The sequence below is a fragment of the Panulirus ornatus genome, chromosome 1 (genome assembly GCF_036320965.1).
Source record: "Panulirus ornatus isolate Po-2019 chromosome 1, ASM3632096v1, whole genome shotgun sequence".
Taxonomy (NCBI): Eukaryota; Metazoa; Arthropoda; class Malacostraca; order Decapoda; family Palinuridae; genus Panulirus; species Panulirus ornatus.
Window position 1 is genome coordinate 31,979,090 of NC_092224.1, and position 22,638 is coordinate 32,001,727.

Consider the following 22,638-nt stretch of genomic DNA (forward strand, 5'->3'; position numbering starts at 1 on the left):
TCAAATGTTGAATATTCCGAAACGGCGCACGCTCCTTAAATCGATGAACGGCGCCTCCTGCTTAAAACGGGAAACGATACAACGGCTAGTAAAGCAATCGATGTAGAACAGAGAACGGCATTCAATTTATACGAGCAAATAATTACATCAAGTGATCTAACGACTCGAAAAGTCAAATGTGTGTGTGTGTGTGTGTGTGTGTGTGTGTGTGTAAATTAAAAACGATTAATAAAGAACGATTCATTGAATTCAGGCAACCATGCTTCTGAAAATACACATTCAGGATATTACAGAAATTACAGAAATGGGAAATGATTATAATGACCAGTTCACTAATCACGTGTGTGTCTGTCTGTTAAGGCCCACGTCTTCCATGAATATAAATCTTACTTTTGACTATCTTTTAACCTTCTGCTATAGAAGTACTTCTTTGAATATGGACTGATCTGAATGAGCAGAGAGTAAGCAAGGACACAGCGAGAGATAAAAGCCGCAAAAGGCAATGGTGGACACCAGAACTCAGCCTGGTAAAGCAAGCAATATCAGGCAGTGTAGGCGAACGAGTTGGGGTATTTAGCTTGGGAAGTAGCTTCTCCAGTTAGCTTGGGAGATAGCTTCAACAGTTAGCTTACGAGATAGCTTCACCAGTTAGCCTGCGAGATAGCTTCACCAGTTAGCTTACGAGATAGCTTCACCAGTTAGCTTACGAGATAGCTTCACCAGTTAGCCTGGGACAGAGCTCCACCAATTCACCCGAGATAAAAGTTAAGTGACAAAGTTCTCACATAAGCTGACGTTCAGTCTCTTTCGTCCGAGCTGTGGAGAGGGTCAAGTTGGGCATTTTACGGGTGACTGAATGAGAAAGAAAATATCTTCATAGTTACGAGTTACGAGTTCATGAGAAGGATCCCCATGTGCTCCTCACTTGGGCACCTGCGAAACTGGGAAAAGTTACGGGGGCGTCTCATCCAACAGTGTTTTATGACATATCTCCAACATGAGGCACTTCCATGATCTTTGTCTACCGCGTCAGCCTCTTATGCCTTGAGGTGGCGAGTGAAGGAGCAGAAGGGTAGCACCTTGAAGTGGCGAGTGGAGGAGCAGGAGGGTAATACCTAGATGTGATATGTGGAGGAGCAGGAAGTTAATACCCTAATGTGATATGTGGAGGGGCAGGAAGTTAATACCCTAATGTGATATGTGGAGGGGCAGGAAGTTAATACCCTGATGTGATATGTGGAGGGGCAGGAAGTTAATACCCTGATGTGATATGTGGAGGGGCAGGAGGGTAATACCCCGATGTAACGAGTTAGAGGAGTGGGAAGATAGTACCTTGAAGGGAAAAGAGGAAGGCGTAGGAGGGTACATTCTAACACACTTGTAAACACCTTTGTGGTGATGAAGATATACGCACAGTTTGACACACGTCTGTCCTGGGCAGTACCTCTGAACAAGCGAGAGACTTGCCTACTCTCTTGTTTAACCTCGCAATATGGTATGTGATGTGGTTAACTAAATCATAAACAGATTCCATTTGGGCTATTGCAGGTGGACGCTACGTCCATCTGGCCTCTGTGTAATAGACTCGTAGTTAATAACCAGTGTAAATGTTAATGGAATTTTTTTCAGGCTAACTCGTTTATCTCAAAACGAAATTACCTATTTTTTTTTCCATCATGAAAAGCAGTCATTTAGAACTCATTATGACAATTTTTGCACGAGTGGTCGGTAGGTTGAGCACCCGCTACCAAAACCGAATTTATATTTCCAGATTCATCCCAGTCAGTCCAAAGCAGCAAGCACGAAATTTGTATTAAAAGATTAAGTACTAATCGTATCCCAAAAGATTAGTTCTAATCGCATCCCATTCCATCTGGTTATAGTGGTGGTGGTGCTGGTGGCGTGATGGAGGAAGAACTCCATCTCAAGATCTATTTCGAATAGTTGGTGATGGTGCTTGATGGTAAAAAGGGGAGGGAAGATCCCCTTCCTTTGGTTATAAGGATGGTGTTACGGTTGTGATGGAGGGTGGTGGGAGGGAAGAAGATTAGGATCCATTTCGAGAGGAAATAACAGTGGACGAGGCTTTCTACACTCAAGCCTAGGTTGGTAATGGCACTCAGGCATTCTATTCAGGAGAGAAGAGGGTGGAGTCATTACTTCGAACGGCCCTTGCAGTCCTTGCATCTCAAAGCCTGGGAGAAGAGCGGGATCATTCATTAGATACAAAACCTTTTTCGGAGGATCTCCAGTGTAGTAAGGCATGACATCCTCCTCCGCCAGCCCTCACACGCAGGTGTAAGAAAACGGAAACAGCAGACGAGGAGGCAAAGGAGGAGGAGGGAGCGTAGTGTGACATAAAACGTGTCGCGGACCATATACAGTTGCAGCTACCAAGCCATGTGCTGTGGGAGGTGAGGGAGAAGATCCAGAACGAGCGAAGTGCAGGGGAGGAAAGAGGAGCGAATAAGCAAAATGCTGAAGACAGGAGAGTTCAGGTTTGAGGCGTAACACGCGAGGATAAGCGACATAGTTGCAGGACATAGACACACAAAAGAAAACGAAAAATATGCCAGTGGTGTGTTGATTACAGACATTATCGGAGGCACTGTCATAGTGAATATCAGAAAGACCAGAACGAAAGCCATCATTAGTAAGATTAGCCTATGTATTTGCCTGAAAGTCTTATACATTTTGTATACGATAAAGAGTTACATAGATGCCCAAACCACACAGACCTAAGCTCCAACCGAGGCGGTCTGGCCTCAACACTACTAAAAGCAAAAATGCAATCACCTTAAAATTAGTTGAAAAAAAGGAGAGCAAAGCAAAGGCTCTCTCTACCCACCTTCCATTCCCTTCATGCAATACGCCGGGCGGAAAACAGATGGCAAAAGAGAAAAAGATGCCTTACAGGATCAATAAGTCTGAGGGAATTCTTTACAGGAAAGTCATATGGTAGAATGAACATGAACATGTCGCGCATCTCATCAACAATGGCATGCATCTCTTCCCTCTTTGTTATAAGTACAATAGTAAGGATAAACTGGAGCTCCAACCTCTCGACTTACTATGTCTATATCATTCCTGATGTTGAATAATGATACGATAATTATTACTCTCTCAAAGCAGGTGACATGGTTTATCAATGTTGGTATGTTACCACAGCATGGTTAGGGAGAGATCGGTGGTCGAGAAACTAGTATGATATACGTTACGATGATTAAATGAATTATTCAGTACCGGAGAGTGACAAGTGATGATCAGGCCTGATTTTGAAGCTACTGAGAACGTCGCTCTAAGCAACGTGTTCTAGGAGTTCATTTCAGGCATCAATAATGTCGTAGGTAACGAAATATATCGCACAGTTCAGGATAACAGTGACCTCCAAGTTTTCGTCCCCAACCTCTCGTTGGTAGTAATGGCGCTACGGTCAATAGATTGTTAATATCGACGTTGTTGAATCAATCATTTTAAATCATTGTTAATTTGCCTCAGAGACGCCTCTTGCTTACGGACGGCAAGTTTATTCTCGCAGTTTGTCATAAGCTTTAAGCAAAGAAGGAATGAATTTAATCAGTCTTCGCTGCACTGCTTCCAGATTAAGAATTTTCTTGCTTAAGCTGAGGGGTCCAAAACTGCACTGCATATTCGAGGTGTGGTCTAACTAGTCTTAGGTATAGTGGCAATATCACATCCTTGTTTTCGTATCTGAAGTTTCTGTTAATAATCCTAACATCCTATTTGCTTTCTTGACAACGTCCTTACAATGCTGGGAGGATTTTCAAGTTTCTGGAGACGGTGATCCCTAGATCCCTTACACCAGGGTTTCCTTTACCTTGTGGCCCATCATTTCATAACCAAAATCATATTGAAGTTTCCTTCTTGAAACAGACATTTATTGGCGTTAAATGGTATTTACCATTTACTAGACCATTCGGCGATTTTATGTAGATCCTTTTATAATCTTAGCCTATCCCCTTAACTCAATATGCACTGCCAATTATTGTGTCAACTGCAAATTTGGACATTCTAGTTATTTAGCCTTACGTCAATATCGTTAGTATAAATGATTAAAAGTATAGGCCCAAGAATGGGTCCCTGGGGAACCCCACGAGTAAGGGGTGAACACAGTGGTGACGATTCACCATTCATTACGACCGATATATAGTTCGTTGCCTTTCATGAATTTGCGCCACGGCTCTAAAGAGAAAAAAGAAGTTAGCATCCATACACACGCGTCTCAATCTCTCACATCCAGCGCTCTACTTAGGCCGTAGTGACCTACACATTAAGTCGGAGGAGGAGGAAGAGCGAAAACTAGTATAACAATGGTATCCAGTCTATCTTTCAGGGTGCCAATCAGCTCGCTGTATTCTTCTATGATGACTTCCGAGCTTGGGTTCCTGCGCGGTAAAAAAGAGAGAGAGAGAGAGAGAGAGAGAGAGAGAGAGAGAGAGAGAGAGAGAGCAGTTGTGCCGCTGGGTGGGGGGGAACAATAGAATGTGCCGCCTCCACCGCCACGGGAGAATCACAGGCAGGACAATCACAAGCAGATGCCTTTGGATAAGCGATGACAATGCCTGTGTCATATCATCATGCACCCACCCCGCCCGGGAAATGAGGCCGGTGAAATACGACGACTCTCAGTGAATGAGAGAGAGAGAGAGAGAGAGAGAGAGAGAGAGAGAGAGAGAGAGAGAGAGAGAGAGAGAGAGAGAGAGAGAGAGAGATGCATGGACCATCTGCTGCCGTTGCTCAGACTCACTCTACTCCAACGAAGACATTACATTTTTCCCCCCCTCTATGATTATGTCCAGATGAGATACTCTATCTTCTCAAGACTTGTAGTAGGCAGTACTTGAATAAACTCATTGAAACTGGAAATTGAATTGTGATGGGATTGTTGAATAGGGTAGCATGGGACGACAGACTCACTGCGTCTGGTTATGGTAGTGGGCCCCTGAGGTGATGAACCAGTGGAGGGAATGAGAGTGGTGGTGGTGTGATGAGAGTGGGGAGGAGTGACTGCGAGAACTTAAGAGAGAGAGTAGAGGTTAAGAATAAGAAATACTGAAACAGTCTGGTTTCTAAATACGGCAAGGAGCATAGGAGTTGGTGGAGCTGGGAATGGAGCGTGTGTGCAGTGATGAGGGGGAAGGTGGGAGGCAGAGAAATATTCAGAAAAGGTGCGCTAAAAGGAGTAATAAACATAGAACTTATCGAAAGTAATATAGAGGGAAGTTCTGACACATCAGGGTATTACATGCGAGGCTCGTCACAGACAGTCGTCACATGAAAAGGATAATAAGAGAGGAAAGAAAATAAGGAAATCAAAAAAAAGATGGAATGAGCAAGAGAAAAACAACACGGTAGCTCCGCTTTGCGAAGCGGCTGCTGCCGATAACCTCCTGGTAGAGAGGATGGTAGAAATGGTTCCGAGCACCGCTTCTGTGCTCCTACTTCAGAGGGGAGTTACTTCCGTAAGCGGCTGCTGACACGGGGAAAATAATAAAGATGGTTCCCGGGGGGTCACTTCGACACATCTAATTCAGGTCTACAACCTACTGACACGGAGGGATGTGAAAAGATGGTTCTGGGCATCGCTTCAACACATGTAAATCAGGACGGGAGTACTTACCCGTGAGCGGCTGTTCTCAATAACTTATAACCAACCAACTGAGGACAGAAGACAGGAGGAGGATACAGAGAGAGGTACAGAAAAAAATACCAAGGCAAAAGACAGGTGAACACCGAAAACACGACGACTTATGAAAGAGACAAGAGAGATACCGCGAGGTAATGAAGAATAAGAAGGCAAAGATGATCATTAGGTGAAGAAATGGACCGGTGTATGAGAATAGAGATGGGAACACTACCTACAGTAGGGGTCTCACGATAGATGTGTCATCATGGGTTATGGTATAAACAGCATAAGAAGAAAGTTATTACATCATTAAGTATGTAACTTCATCAGCTTCTATTATGTAGCACTATATATATATATATATATATATATATATATATATATATATATATATATATATATATATATATATATATATATATATCGTATTAGTCCGAAACTATAAAAGAAATGATGACTTTACTCCTTTCCCTTCGTAGACCTTGTGGGGATAGGATGTGTGTAGACAGCTCACGAGGACAGGGACCAGAATGATACTCGAAGTAAGAGAGAGAGAGAGAGAGAGAATCAACCTCGGAGCGTAGATGTAGATGAGAGAATATCCATGATGGCAGCCTTAAACATAAAAAACCCCCATAGGAATAAAAACAAAAAAAAAAATACAGCGCTAGAATATAAGGCAACACAAGTGTAAAACTCCCTCCGCGTAAAACATAGATAACAATCACACACACACACACTTCTCATTTTTCTTTGCCTATCAGTTTATCTATTCATCTATCTCCCTGCGGTAAAAGGTGGGTCCATACATAGAGACGTGACAAAATTTTGTAAATGCTCATAAAATTCGTAATTACGTATTTACATCACTTATTTCCTTTTCCGTTCATTTCTCTTTACTCCCAAGTCTCTCTCTATCTCTCTCTTTTTGCCAAGAAAAATCGTGAAAAAAAAGAAATATACCTAAAGACGACCAAGTATCTTACCACATTCATGATTCTAATGCAGGAACCAATATCATTCCGCTCAGGTCGATATTCCAACATCCCGAGCGATCCAACCGAGGCAGCGATTAAAGATTCCGACCACTGAAAAAACTTAATCGGGTCAGAAGTATCATTTTTGCTTGAACTTTCTTAACCCAAGATCTGCGCTCGAGATTTAATTATACGCATATACACGTTCCTGAAGGGGCGCACTAGGTTATGGGCCGAAAGATAGAGCTCCCGGAATTATTCTTTTACAAAGACTGTTGAATGTGGCAGATGTAGGGTGTTTAGGTAAGGGTGGTAAGCAAAATGAGTGTCATGGAGAAAGAGAGCAGAGGTGGCGAAAGCCTTGCGTAAGGTAAAATGTGGCAAGGTGGTTGGAGTGGAATTTATTGTAGTTGAACTTCTTGAGAGAGGAAGTGGCTGTGTTGCCGAAAGATTGGTTAGGATTTTCAATGTATGATCATGGCGAGGTACTTGAGGACAAGCGAAATGCATATATGGTGCTACTGCATAAAGCAAAGGGGGGCGATAAAGGCGTGTGTTCAAACTACAGAGGTAGCGATTGAGGGGGGGGGGGCGAATGCATGTACAGTGGAGCAGTGTGATTTGACGAGCAGTAGAGGATATGTGAACCTGGATTTTGCTTTAAAGTGTGTGAAAAATACTTAGATATATTTGTATATGGCATTTATGGATCGGGAGAAAGTATATGGTAGGACTGATATAGACCCCTTTTGGAAGGTGTTAAGGATATATAGTGTGGATGAAAGCTTTAAGAGGCAGTGAGGAATCTTCATGAGTGTAAAGCTTGTGTACGAGTGGGTAAAGAGGATCGAGTGGTTCATAGTGAAGGTTAGTCTGCGTCTGGGGTGTTTGTGAGATCATGGCTCTTTAATGTTAATGAATGGGGTTGTAAGATAGGCAAATGGGAGTCTTGGAACGAGGGTCGAGTATGCAATCTGTAGGGGATGAGGGGGTTTGGCAGGGAGTAAGATGTTTCCTATTCACACAGCACTGGTGGAAGATTCGAGTCATTAACTGCAGAAACTGGTACCTGAATTCGGAAGTGTGTGTGTGAAGGAGGAAGTCGAGAGCAAATGTAGATATATGAAAGGTTATTAGGTTTAGTAGGGCTGAGGGATGGGTTAGTTGGGGAGAGAGTTCGGGTGGAGAAAAACTGGTGGAGGTGAAGGGTTTAGACACCTGGTAGTGGACACGGTGGCGAATGCAGCCATGTAAGCGCAGTAGAGTCGTAGGATAGATGCACTGAAGAATATGTGGAAAGAGAGGTCGTTGTCTGGGAGGGCAGAAATGGTTATATTTCAAGGTATAGTAGTCCCAACATTGTTGTATAGATGCTGGTATGGACTATAGATGAGGATGTGCGAACGAGGGTGGAAATGAATCGTTTGAGAACAATATGTGGTGGGGGTTCGATTGAATAAGTAATGAATGGGTAAAAGATATGCGTAGTAATAAAAAGTGTGATGGAAAGAGTTGTAAAGAGTGTACTTGAAATGGTTTAATCATAAGGAGAGAATGAGCGAGGAGAGGTTAACCAAGAGGATATACATGTCAGAAGTGCAGGCAACAAGAAGGGTTAGGCCAAACTGGAGATGGACGAACGGAGTAAAATGGATTTTGAGAGATTGGAGCCTCAACAGGAGGGTGTAAGGCGTGCACGGGATAGAGCGAATTAGAACGATGTGGTGTACAGGGGTCGACGTGCTGTCAGTGAACTGAGCCAGGGCATATGGAATGTCCGGGATAAACGATGGCAAGTCTTTGGGCCGTGTAGCACAGATGGGGCTAATGTTAGACCAGGAGGAGATCCCATTGCCGACCTTCTCTACTTGTAACATAACTTGCCATCCGGACTCCTGCAGAGGTCGCGTCTGTAGCGCAAGCTCTGAGCAAAGTAGATAAAATCATGGGAGGCATCTTCAGTGGCGATTGAGATAGGATCGAGGTGCACATTTCGAGAAATGGTCTTAATGGTTTCATCCACAGGAATATTTGTAAATCGTCTCTCTACATCGAAGATACGCAAGTAATCCTTCTGGTCAAGTTCTCTGAAGTATATACATTAACTCAGTGTGGACTAGAGAGAGAGAGAGAGAGAGAGAGAGAGAGAGAGAGAGAGAGTACTGGGAACATATGTAATGGAGATATGATGTATCGAACGTATTCCCTCAAATTATTTGTGGGAGAAGTCTACTTTGAGACGATTAGCTTCATAGGAAAGTTGACCTTATCCGTCTAACATCTTCACGAGATATACCTTGGTGAATATTCTTCTCACATGCATTTTAGAAGATGCTATCCTGCAGCTCCAGTGGATTCCCGGTAATGAATATGAATCAAATGGGAGTAACTGAAGGTGGTGTCGAGTTTCTCACTAAATTCTTCGTCATCCAGGAGACCTTGGATGTTGGACTTGTCGGATCCTCTTCCAGGATTCATCAGTTCCTATGAAGCTGTTTCGTGTTCATGTAGGAGTATCCTCATAGCTTTAAAAATACGACATTTTTATGCCCTTTGCAAACTTCCAAAACTATGGAAGCGAAATGAGGGATTCACACCTTTTACACACTGATATTACATTCAAGCTGAACGAAATTTGAAGTCGAATTTTTTTATTTTCTATTTCTTCTGTCTTGGCGAGGTAGTACCAGAACGAACGAAAAAAAAACGCACTTGTTTGCACATACTGACTCTTTGGCAGTCATATTTCACCCACAGTCTGCAAACAAAAATCTAAGTCAAACACCAGCATTCCTAGGAAGGTCTCATATTAACTCAGACTTTACTCTTTGGAGTGCAAACGCAGATGTCATAGTGAGAACATGAAAGACATCTTTCACTCGAATATACTTCCATAGCAGAGTAGGAGTAGTGGAGGACTGAAAGATATCGCCGGTGGGGAGGTAAGGGTGTCATAAGGACACACAAGGGTATACATCATGGATATCCCAAGGCCCAGGATTGCTCCACTCCTCTGCCAATATATACCTCAGGGATGCAGTGCATCAGTTCACAGCAAATTACAGGGGACAGCTCACAGAAAATTGAGGATTAGTCCTCAAAGGTATGGATCACACCACAGAGATGTTCGAACTGATACAATTAAAGCTTATCTATGAAGCATAAGTCAAGCTTATCTATAAAGTATACCTTGATAAGATGTATCTATGTATCTATGTTCTCCAGATTTTATCAGAGGGGGTTATGGATAGCAAACCGCTTTATTGTATAAGAGTTCCTCTTAACGACCATTACATGTGTGTTGGCAACTAGTGACCGGCATTTCGTTTTCTTTTTTTTAGTCCTTCATCGTCGTTTGCCGCGTTAGCAAGGTAGCGCCAAAAACAGACTAAGAAAAACCGCATCCGCTCATGTATATTCTCTAGCTGGCATGTGTAATGCACCGAAACCACGGCTCCATATACACATCCAGGCCCCACAGAACCTTTCCATGGTTTACCCCGGACGCTTCTTCACATGCCCTGGTTCAGTCCACTGACGGCACCAGTCCTCCAGCTATCCTTGAGAATGCTGAAGGTGTCGAGTGACTGGGAATACTGCAGGAGTCGAGCGAGCGAGGCTTGGCGAACGTTATCACCTTAAATGGAGGGTGGAGGGGCTTACCAAGGAGTCACTGTGACGATTGTGTTATCACACTCTTTCAGGGACAGTTCAACGCACGTCTCAAGAGGTATGAACAGCTCTCCACAACGCGAGTCCACAACTCGTCCAAGTTGAGGATAAAGTTTCTTCGAGAACTGAAGTCTAAATCATATATCTATTAAATTCAGGCATTCAGATGTGTAGGTGAAATACATTAATTTTGGGGAAAGGTTGATTCATTCTCTCTCTCTCTCTCTCTCTCTCTCTCTCTCTCTCTCTCTCTCTCTCTCTCTCTCATATCCGTGAGCTAAACATCTGGTTCATTCCTCGAGCGATCGTTTTGTTCCTAAAGCTACCCAGTTCATCATGTCCATTTATCCCCACTGGACATGAGGCTTCCATCCACTGGGGAGTGACGGTGTGAATCATTCAAATTCATCTTAATATCTCTTTTTGTCCTGAGTTGTATTGTAAAACAATTGAACTTGTTTGTCATCCGGTAGAAAAAAAACTTGTGGGAAGAGCCTTAATGTAACAGTAAGAACTAGTTAATTAAGGTCTTTTTTTTTACACTTTCTGATCAAATATCCTTCACAATGGTAATACAGAATATTTCAGAGTTCAGAATTTTTCCATAAATCTCTGGGGCAAAGAATATTGTCTACCATTCATAATGAACAGTTTTTCATTGTAACTCAGGAGAAAAAGATGCAATGTTTACGATGAATACAAGCTCTTTACAGACTCTGTTTATGATTATAGCTCTTCACGATATCGTTATTTGTATTAGTTTATATATATATATATATATATATATATATATATATATATATATATATATTATATATTTTTTTTTTTTTTTTTTTTTTTTTTTTTTTTTTTTTTTTTATACTTTGTCGCTGTCTCCCGCGTTTGCGAGGTAGCGCAAGGAAACAGACGAAAGAAATGGCCCAACCCCCCCCCCCCCCATACACATGTACATACCCACGTCCACACACGCAAATATACATACCTACACAGCTTTCCATGGTTTACCCCAGACGCTTCACATGCCTTGATTCAATCCACTGACAGCACGTCAACCCCTGTATACCACATGGCTCCAATTCACTCTATTCCTTGCCCTCCTTTCACCCTCCTGCATGTTCAGGCCCCGATCACACAAAATCTTTTTCACTCCATCTTTCCACCTCCAATTTGGTCTCCCTCTTCTCCTCGTTCCCTCCACCTCCGACACATATATCCTCTTGGTCAATCTTTCCTCACTCATTCTCTCCATGTGCCCAAACCATTTCAAAACACCCTCTTCTGCTCTCTCAACCACGCTCTTTTTATTTCCACACATCTCTCTTACCCTTACGTTACTTACTCGATCAAACCACCTCACACCACACATTGTCCTCAAACATCTCATTTCCAGCACATCCATCCTCCTGCGCACATCTCTATCCATAGCCCACGCCTCGCAACCATACAACATTGTTGGAACCACTATTCCTTCAAACATACCCATTTTTGCTTTCCGAGATAATGTTCTCGACTTCCACACATTTTTCAAGGCTCCCAAAATTTTCGCCCCCTCCCCCACCCTATGATCCACTTCCGCTTCCATGGTTCCATCCGCTGCCAGATCCACTCCCAGATATCTAAAACACTTCACTTCCTCCAGTTTTTCTCCATTCAAACTCACCTCCCAATTGACTTGACCCTCACCCCTACTGTACCTAATAACCTTGCTCTTATTCCCATTTACTCTTAACTTTCTTCTTCCACACACTTTACCAAACTCAGTCACCAGCTTCTGCAGTTTCTCACATGAATCAGCCACCAGTGCTGTATCATCAGCGAACAACAACTGACTCACTTCCCAAGCTCTCTCATCCCCAACAGACTTCATACTTGCCCCTCTTTCCAGGACTCTTGCATTTACCTCCCTAACAACCCCATCCATAAACAAATTAAACAACCATGGAGACATCACACACCCCTGCCGCAAACCTACATTCACTGAGAACCAATCACTTTCCTCTCTTCCTACACGTACACATGCCTTACATCCTCGATAAAAACTTTTCACTGCTTCTAACAACTTGCCTCCCACACCATATATTCTTAATACCTTCCACAGAGCATCTCTATCAACTCTATCATATGCCTTCTCCAGATCCATAAATGCTACATACAAATCCATTTGCTTTTCTAAGTATTTCTCACATACATTCTTCAAAGCAAACACCTGATCCACACATCCTCTACCACTTCTGAAACCGCACTGCTCTTCCCCAATCTGATGCTCTGTACATGCCTTCACCCTCTCAATCAATACCCTCCCATATAATTTACCAGGAATACTCAACAAACTTATACCTCTGTAATTTGAGCACTCACTCTTATCCCCTTTGCCTTTGTACAATGGCACTATGCACGCATTCCGCCAATCCTCAGGCACCTCACCATGAGTCATACATACATTAAATAACCTTACCAACCAGTCAACAATACAGTCACCCCCTTTTTTAATAAATTCCACTGCAATACCATCCAAACCTGCTGCCTTGCCGGCTTTCATCTTCCGCAAAGCTTTTACTACCTCTTCTCTGTTTACCAAACCATTTTCCCTAACCCTCTCACTTTGCACACCACCTCGACCAAAACACCCTATATCTGCCACTCTGTCATCAGACACATTCAACAAACCTTCAAAATACTCATTCCATCTCCTTCTCACATCACCGCTACTTGTTATCACCTCCCCATTTACGCCCTTCACTGAAGTTCCCATTTGCTCCCTTGTCTTACGCACCCTATTTACCTCCTTCCAGAACATCTTTTTATTCTCCCTAAAATTTACTGATAGTCTCTCACCCCAACTCTCATTTGCCCTTTTTTTCACCTCTTGCACCTTTCTCTTGACCTCCTGTCTCTTTCTTTTATACTTCTCCCACTCAATTGCATTTTTTCCCTGCAAAAAATCGTCCAAATGCCTCTCTCTTCTCTTTCACTAATACTCTTACTTCTTCATCCCACCACTCACTACCCTTTCTAAACAGCCCACCTCCCACTCTTCTCATGCCACAAGCATCTTTTGCGCAATCCATCACTGATTCCCTAAATACATCCCATTCCTCCCCCACTCCCCTTACTTCCATTGTTCTCACCTTTTTCCATTCTGTACACAGTCTCTCCTGGTACTTCCCCACACAGGTCTCCTTCCCAAGCTCACTTACTCTCACCACCTTCTTCACCCCAACATTCACTCCTCTTTTCTGAAAACCCATACTAATCTTCACCTTAGCCTCCACAAGATAATGATCAGACATCCCTCCAGTTGCACCTCTCAGCACATTAACATCCAAAAGTCTCTCTTTCGCACGCCTGTCAATTAACACGTAATCCAATAACGCTTTCTGGCCATCTCTCCTACTTACATAAGTATACTTATGTATATCTCGCTTTTTAAACCAGGTATTCCCAATCATCAGTCCTTTTTCAGCACATAAATCTACAAGCTCTTCACCATTTCCATTTACAACACTGAACACCCCATGCATACCCATTATTCCCTCAACTGCCACATTACTCACCTTTGCATTCAAATCACCCATCACTATAACCCGGTCTCGTGCATCAAAACCGCTAACACACTCATTCAGCTGCTCCCAAAACACTTGCCTCTCATGATCTTTCTTCTCATGCCCAGGTGCATATGCACCAATAATCACCCACCTCTCTCCATCAACTTTCAATTTTACCCATATTAATCGAGAATTTACTTTCTTACATTCTATCACATACTCCCACAACTCCTGTTTCAGGAGTATTGCTACTCCTTCCCTTGCTCTTGTCCTCTCACTAACCCCTGACTTCACTCCCCAGACATTTCCAAACCACTCTTCCCCTTTACCCTTGAGCTTCGTTTCACTCAGAGCCAAAACATCCAGGTTCCTTTCCTCAAACATACTACCTATCTCTCCTTTTTTCACATCTTGGTTACATCCACACACATTTAGGCACCCCACTCTGAGCCTTCGAGGAGGATGATCACTCCCCGCGTGACTCCTTCTTCTGTTTCCCATTTTAGAAAGTTAATACAAGGAGGGGAGGATTTCCGGCCCCCCGCTCCCGTCCCCTCTAGTCGCTTTCTACGACACGCGAGGAATACGTGGGAAGTATTCTTTCACCCCTATCCCCAGGGATAATATACATATATATATACACACACACACACACACACACACACACACATACGCACATACACACACACACACCCACACATACATATATATACATATGAAAAATGTAAGAAACAATTTAGAAAACAAACTTTTAGCTTGAAATGAATGAAAAAAAAATGAATGTCACATAATGGTTCAACCTCTGGCTATGGAAAAGGAAATGTACAATTTATTCACACAAACGTCAATAGCAGTTCTCATCAATTTCACCACTGTATCAATAAGCTTCAATGTCTAAGCTACATTTTTCTCCAACTTCACTATTTTCTTGTCAAAAACACCATGCATAAAAACTATCACTCCATTAACACAACTATAAACATTTACTTCCCCTTTAAAAGTTCTGGGGAAGTCTGTCTCGATACACTGCGGCGAGGCGACGCGACGCTGACACAATCACTGTCACAATATCACTTCTGCCTCCCCAAGTCAATCTCTCAGCCACAGTGCAGGCCTTCATCGTCGAAATCGGTCTTCTGGAGGTTACCGTTGTCGATGGGTGTGACCATGTCCTTATATATATATATATATATATATATATATATTACGAAACTAATCATAGAATACATCTTAATCAAGATCAGGAGGAAGCACACCTCATCCTGCTACGTAACAAGTGTAACGAGAAACAGACGTGGAAAAACCTATACAAGTTATGGGTGACATGAAAGAGTATTAGTCGCACTTCTCCCAGAACATTTCGCGCGCGGGATTACATTGCCAGATCTCTCTCGAATATCCAGGTCAAAGCAACCAAGCGAGGCTGTCTAGTTCCACATCGTATACAATATCATGTATTTCCACTCTGAAAGAAATCGTCCTTCCTTCACGTGTATATCTAGTGATCTTTCCTGGCCAATGCCTAGCCAAGGTCGTCCGGTATATCATTAGTGATATGCTTATCAGCTGTGTCCACCCGTCACTCTTATGGTGTAGCACACTCGATGTTACGCTTTAGGAAGTAAGAGATATTAACAGTGGAAGGGAGAAGGATCAATGCGATAAGGGTAGTTAGTTATGCAAGAAATTCAATTGTCTCATATATAATGGCCCAACCCACCCACATACACATGTATATACATAAACGCTCACACATGCACGTATACATTTCAACGTGTATATATATATATATATATATATATATATATATATATATATATATATATATATATATATATATACACACACACACACACACACACACACACACACAAGATTCTTATACATTAGTGGTAAAGTAAAAATGTTACTCAACACTTACCTGAAGGGTATTGAAAGTATGAGAGAGAGAGAGAGAGAGAGAGAGAGAGAGAGAGAGAAACTTGGACTGGGTACTTACTACACCTGTGGCGCTCCTCCCAGCGGTAGACGGGCTTTTTGAGTATCGTCTTGGTCATGTTGCTGTCTCCCTTGTTGTCCACTGTGAGAGGAGGGAGACAAAAAAACAGTGAGAGGGAGGCTAGTGAGAGCAATGCAATAATCTCGCTTATCGTCTACTGTGCAAAGGAGAGGTTAGAGAGAGGTCTGATTATGCTCCTGCCTTCTTGTCTGTCCAATGTGAGAGGAAGGAAAGAGAGAAAGAGTTGACGAGATAGTGAGAGGTTTGCTCTCACCAGGTCTAAATGTCACCTCTCTCTCAGTTCTATACCGTGAGAGAGAGAGAGAGAGAGAGAGAGAGAGAGAGAGAGAGAGAGAGAGAGAGAGAGAGAGAGAGAGAGAGGATGGTGACAATCTAGAGTATGTAACGAGAGGAGACGCTCCCCTGGTCAATAGATAGAAGAGAGGAACAAGTTTAATGAGGGCGAGTTCAGAAAATGGACAAGAATGGCCAGGGAGCATAGAGGAAGTGCTAATGCTAAGGGGGGAGAGAGAGAGTTCAATTCCCTTTTAACGGAAGGGAGGAGTGAAAGGAATGGAAACAGAAGGGATTAGATAAGAGTTAAGGGGGTAAGGAATGTGTAGACGAATGGATAGATACACACATAGGATAAAGAATCAGGGATGTTCGTCAGTAGGAGGAGGAACATCAAAGACGAAAAGGGAGAGATGCAAGCGATGGTAGCTTGCCATAGTGCGGGAGACAGAGGAGGAAAAAAAATCAGAAGATTATTAGTCAGCAAGGCTCGGAAATGACAGTCCTAGCCTCCTACAGTGCTGGAGAAGATAAGCAAGAGGAGGAGAATGATGGTGGAGAGAGAGACAGAAAAGGGAAGAAAAAACGAAGATTTACATTATCATCCATCTGATGGAGCGATAGAACACGTCGGACAGGAGCAATAGTACACACACACAATTTACTACCTCGAAATGAACATATATTTTTATTCTCTTCGAAAGTGCGTGAATGGTGAGGCAGGATGGGGTAGGAAATAACATTGAATCAGTCTATGAATTCACTGGAAACAAGACTTAACAACTAATGTGCAAAATTGATACACTACTTAGGGAAGATACTACTGCATCATACTCGCCACAGACACATCCTGCCACTTGAGATCACTTGCCCTTGGTTTGCTGCTCGGTACCACAACCTCATCGAAAACAAACGAGCTCTAACGAGCTCATGAAATGACTAATGGACTTTGCAACTAATTTCCATAAAACACACACGCACACGATTAACTAGTTACTATTATGACGCCCTCAGTTCTGTAATATCTCAAAAGTGTATTTTCAGCAGAATGGCTTATTCTTTTTAACGTTGGAGGCTCCAGTCATGGACAAAAGTGCATATCAAGGCCGGGCCTTCATTGAAATGTAGAGAAAATTATGAGAAGGAAAAATGATTGAAGGGAAAGTATCTACGATTTTGGAGGAGAGAAAAAGCTCTTGAAATGTGCTAGGTCATAGAGATTAGGAACAACATGAGAAGGTAGAGTGCTCTAAAGTTTCGACATGTAGGGAAAGAAGCAGTTATCAAAACGGTTCACCGACGAGTTGTTGACGGCCACAAAATATTCAAGCGACTCAGCAGCTTGCAGAGTATTGCGTGGTCTAGCTAGTGGTGTGGGGACAAATAGCTAGCTCTCGGGGAGCAAAACCAATGTCCATAGAGGAGGGAAACTGAAGCAACATTGCGGAGTACAGCAAGGGGATCAAGTCTGGGAGTTAGCCTGGGACAGCTTACAAGTCGAAGTGCTTTCGACTCTTCTCCTAAAGTAAGGATGCAGTGCTAGAACTACCAGAGATGCGAGAACAGCACTCCATACAACGACGAACCAATCCTTGTACAAACGGAGCAACTGTTCACAAGAGAAGTTTCGAAATTTAAACAGGACACCAAGTTTCTTATAGGTAGACTTAGTTATTTTGTAATGCGAGGTGTCCAAGAATAAGTGGGTTTTACAGTAATACCAAGCATGTTTATCGAGTCAAGAAGTGGAATTACATAACCGTCAGAGACGAAAGTTGGAGTTTTCAATAGAGAGATAGTTAGAAACTTGGTCTTAGAGGCACCAAACTTAAGATTTTGTGTACCCCACCGAGATATCCTGTCCAGGTCTGAGTTTATTGAGGAATCGTGTCAAGACCAGATGCAGATCGAGAGAGAAGAGGGAGCATAATTGAAGGATGTGGATGAATGTAGTGTTGAGACGTCGGCATAAGAGTGCATTCGATTATTTGTGGAGGAGAGGATATCGTTGAGAAAAAGGAGTAGGGGACAGGACACCGCTGCTATTGTAGAAAAGGGGGAGGATGAGGCTTATGGTCCCAATGGCATCTTTCCCCCATGTACTGAAAGTGTGCCTCTGATCTTGCATCTGTGCTTGCTCGTCTTTTCAGTTTGTTAAAAATCAACACATTTCCTTCTCCTTGTAAGCATGCATTGATACATCCCATCCCCAAGAAGGGTGAGCGTTCTGACACCTCTAAGTATCGTCCTATTGCTTTGACGTTTACCATTTCCAAAGTCTTTGAATCCTTCCTCAAATCCCATATCCATAAACACTTCGAAAATCACAATCTTCTCTTCGATATCCAGTATGGCTTCCGTAAGGCCAGATCCACAAGTGATATTCTTTCCTATCTTACTAGTTTGGTCATCATTCCCGAAAGATTTTGGGAAATCATATCTAGTTGCCCTTGACATATCGAAGGCTTTTGACGGGTTTGGCATCGGGGTCTCATCTCTAAGTTTTCCTCTTTTGGTTTCCCTCCCTCACTCTTTGCTCCTTCATATCTAGCTTCCTCTCCGGCCGATCTATCTCTGTGGTTGCTTTTATGGATCATCCTCTCCGTTTTCATCAACAGCGGTGTCCCTCAAGCGTCTGTCCTGTCTCCCACATCATTGTTTTTTCAAACCATTTCCTCACCTCCACAATATTATATATATATATATATATATATATATATATATATATATATATATATATATATATATATATATATATATATATATATATTTCTTTTTATTTTTTTTATTTTTTTTTTTTTTAATTTTCCAAAAGGAGGAGCAGAGAGGGGGGCCAGGTCAGGATATTCCCTTTGAGACCCAGTCCTCTGTTCTTAGCGCTACCTTGCTAACGCGGGAAATGGCGAATAGTTTGAAAGAAATATATATGACAACGAAAAACAAAAATAATTTCCACTTTATAGAACAAAAATCTTTTTCCATTACTATATGATCTTATCTTTAGTATAGAAAATAACATTTATTGAGAATGGTGCAGAGGCACTCTGGCCTTTCCCATCAACAGGCGCCATCTGCGAGACGGATCAGTTCGGTAATCAAGGTGTTGAGGGAGGGTCGGCTTCTGGGACAGTCATGCTTGGCTTGATCCTGAAGAGAGGCCAATGCAAAACTTACACGAGGGTCGTCCACCTTCTTTCGCACCTTGGCAATGACCTCACCAAATGAATAGACGTCGCTTGCAGTTGTTAAAGGCACTTCTTCGTACAACTCGGGTGCATACCAGGGGCGTCTCTTGCCGTTACCGGAGAGGCAGATGACGTTTCCAAGCCTCTCGCTGAGCCCGTAGTCGATGATGTGGATATCAACATCTTCAGAAACGCCAACAGTTATGTTGTTGAATTTGAGGTCGTTGTGAGCGAATCCCTTCTCGTGGATTTCATTAATTTTCTGGGCCACGAGGATGAGCGACTGGATCAATTCCCTCTCTGTGCATTTCTCGATATATTTGCCGTAAGTCTGGCCAGTATAGGTCATAATCACCCTAGGGGGCTCCAGGCTTAGTCCACGTACCTCAGGGGCTCCTCCAGCGCCTGCTAGTTTGCGCTGAACCCTAATTTCTGTCAGGAATCCATCAATGTCTTCTACCTTCCGGAAAGTCTTCATAACCATGAGCTGACCATTAAACTGCACCATATCCACAGTCCCGTGGGAACCCTTTCCCAGGGAACTTACGCGACGCACAACATCGACTCCAGGACGGATGAGAAGATCGTGTTCACCTTCGCTGAGAAGACGTGCGTATTCATCTGTCTCGTCGACTTCCAAGAAAGGAATAGTGACGAGTGTGTCGCTGTCTGGCTGTTGAGGGCAGTGAGAAGCGTCGCGTATCTGGTGATCCTCACAGTGGATGCTGGGCACCTCGTAGGCCACTTTCCCCAACCAGTCCTGGTCGAAGACCACCACCTCTTCGTCCACTCGGTCGATGACTTGTGTGTGAGTGAACATTTTGGTAGGTTCGTTGTGAGTGGCAACTCACCTACCCACATCAACTCGGTTGTCCCAGTACAGTAGAAAATATAGTGTAGTAGGATGCAATGGAGGATTTTCTTCCGACAAAATAGATTTCATCAGATCGTGAGTAATGAAAAAAAAAAAAAAAAGTTACACTGGATGAAAACTCATATTATACCAGATAAGGAAAAAGAAGCAGATATTCATTGTCCTGCCAAGGTCGGGTCAAAGGCAGGTGAAGGTCAAACCTCCATAAAGATGACCTTAACCTGAACTCTAAAGGTCAGGTTAAATGTACCTTCCTTAAACGATGGCCTTTGACCTGACCAACAAAAATATCAATTGCCTGGGGTGTCGCCGCTGCCGTAAAGACGAGTGTGTAATGAAAATGGCCTTTGACCTGGTACTGGTCAAAATACAGTGGTATCGAGAGAGAGAGAGAGAGGGAGGTCAGCGTGTAGTGAGGATGAGGGTATAGCGGATATGATCGATCGTGTCGAGGGTGTAGCGAAGGGTTGTAGATCAGTGTGTAGTGAAGACTGCGGTAGACCTAGGGCAAGGGTATGGCGAGGATAGAGGGCATGGTGAAGAATACGATGAAGTGAATCTAGCTTTACATATGTCCCCTTCTCGGGTCGAGTATCAAAAATTGGCAGTGTGGAAGTTGTAGCGAGGTCGAGTTTGGTAATGATGGATTTATGGTAAAGATGAGGGTGTAGGGACCCATAGGGCGCAGTGAATTCGGCGCATGACATGGCTCGTAAAGGTCAAGTGAAAGACCTTTATGAGGTAATTTTAGTTTCATTTAAGGGCATAATGAAAATGGAATTGGTGTAGTGATATTGAAGAAACCCATAAGAGTCAGGTGAAGGGCCAGCGTTATCGGAGGTGTTGTGAAGATAAAGTGTGTAGTGAAGATGAAGAGGGCTGGTATAGGAGAGTGTGTAGTGAAGATGAGGGTGTAGTGAAGATGAGGGTGGCTAGTATAGGCAAGAGTACAGAATGAATAAAATGGGCCGCCTGAAAATGCTCCATGCCTCTCCAAGAAGCAGCGGGAGAGTGAAGGAATGAAATAACTAGAAGACTTCCTTTCATAACAGTTATCAACGATAAAGAGATATCACACGATTTAAGTTTCACTGTCAGTTTAACATGTTTCACTGCCAGTTTAAGTTTAACTGCCACTTTAACGCAAGTTTCTTTGCCAGTTTAACTTAAATCCTACTGGCAGTTTAACTTAGATTATACTGGTAGTTTAACAAGTTTCACTCCAATTTCACAAGTTCAACTGCCAGTTTGACTAAAGTTTCACTACCATTCAAACTTTAGTTTCATGATAGTAGAGAATGTTAAAGTACTGGGGCAATAAGAGTCAAAACTCCTTCCCCGTTCGGTACAAATAATAAATTATAACCTCCCCTTCGGCATAAATAGTCTATCATAAATGGGCAATAATTATACACACACACACACACACACACACACACACGCGCGTGTACATACATAGGCAGTTGAGAGACTGTACTTACGACAGTCATGTTCGTCCTCCCCAGCCGGGCAGTCCTCTTCTCTGTTACACACGAACCTCTGCTCCACACACACGGTACCGTTGTCTCCACAGTGGAACCATCCCATCTCGCACGACCCTGGAAAGACGAGTATATCAGCCCACTGGAAAAGCAGGAGGCGAGTCTGTCAGAGAACTGGAAGCGTACAGGTCTCTGGACATACTTGGCAGGAGTGATACTGTTGGAGAGATGAACCGGTAGTTTGGGTGTTGGAGAAATAGGTTTAAGGATGAATCTGTTAGACGGATGGAGCTGAGATTGGTTTGTTGAAGAGCCTGGACAGAGGAGTACCTGGGCGAAGGAAGACTAGTTTGAAGAGAGGAATGCGGGACATCAGTCATTTCATTTTAGGGAAGTAAAGGACAAATGTCAGTATATAACATGATTTCTCCTTCAGGGAGATGAGATGAATTTCTTGAGAAACGAGACAGCCATCAGTTTGCTGCAAAAAGACAAAACATGGATTAAGGTTCTTTTGTTTTACGTGCACGAGATGGGGAGACGATTACGTCGTTGGAAACAGATGACGTGCAGACAGATTAGGTAAAGATGAATTTATTGAAAAAAAAAAAAAGAATCAAGTGGTACTGGTAAATAGAAGAATGTTATACGACTATTTTCATGGGATTTTGGTTAAAGGATAGATTATCTGGGGAGAGACGGCAAAGGACGAGTTTATTGAATATACTGAATTCAGAGTCGATATACGTAAGGACAGAGTAGTAATGAGTTTACTGGAGGAAGAGGAGTATAATTGACAACCTGGAGTTACACGAGTAAATTGACAGCCTGGAGGTTCAGGAAAATAATTACCATCCTAGAGGGAGACGAGAAGTATTGATGAAATTTTTTTTTTCAGGCATGAGATCCAATAATTTTGAGTTGTTGGAGAAACGTTGAATAATGTTAGATTCACGGAAAAGGA

The 22,638-nt window shown here is 42.9% G+C and overlaps 1 protein-coding gene across 2 annotated transcripts in view; it reads right to left on the minus strand.

Annotated features, from left to right (window-relative positions):
• The window catches only part of LOC139746912 (relaxin receptor 2-like), a 227,995-nt gene that overhangs the window by 47,965 nt on the left and 157,392 nt on the right, over positions 1-22,638 (minus strand). For both annotated transcript variants that reach the window (XM_071658693.1, XM_071658625.1), the window contains exons 4-5: positions 21,675-21,791; positions 15,841-15,921 (exon numbers count right to left, since the gene is read on the minus strand). In XM_071658693.1, coding sequence (XP_071514794.1) covers positions 15,841-15,921; positions 21,675-21,791 — 198 coding nt within the window. The remainder of the gene's footprint in view (positions 1-15,840; positions 15,922-21,674; positions 21,792-22,638) is intronic.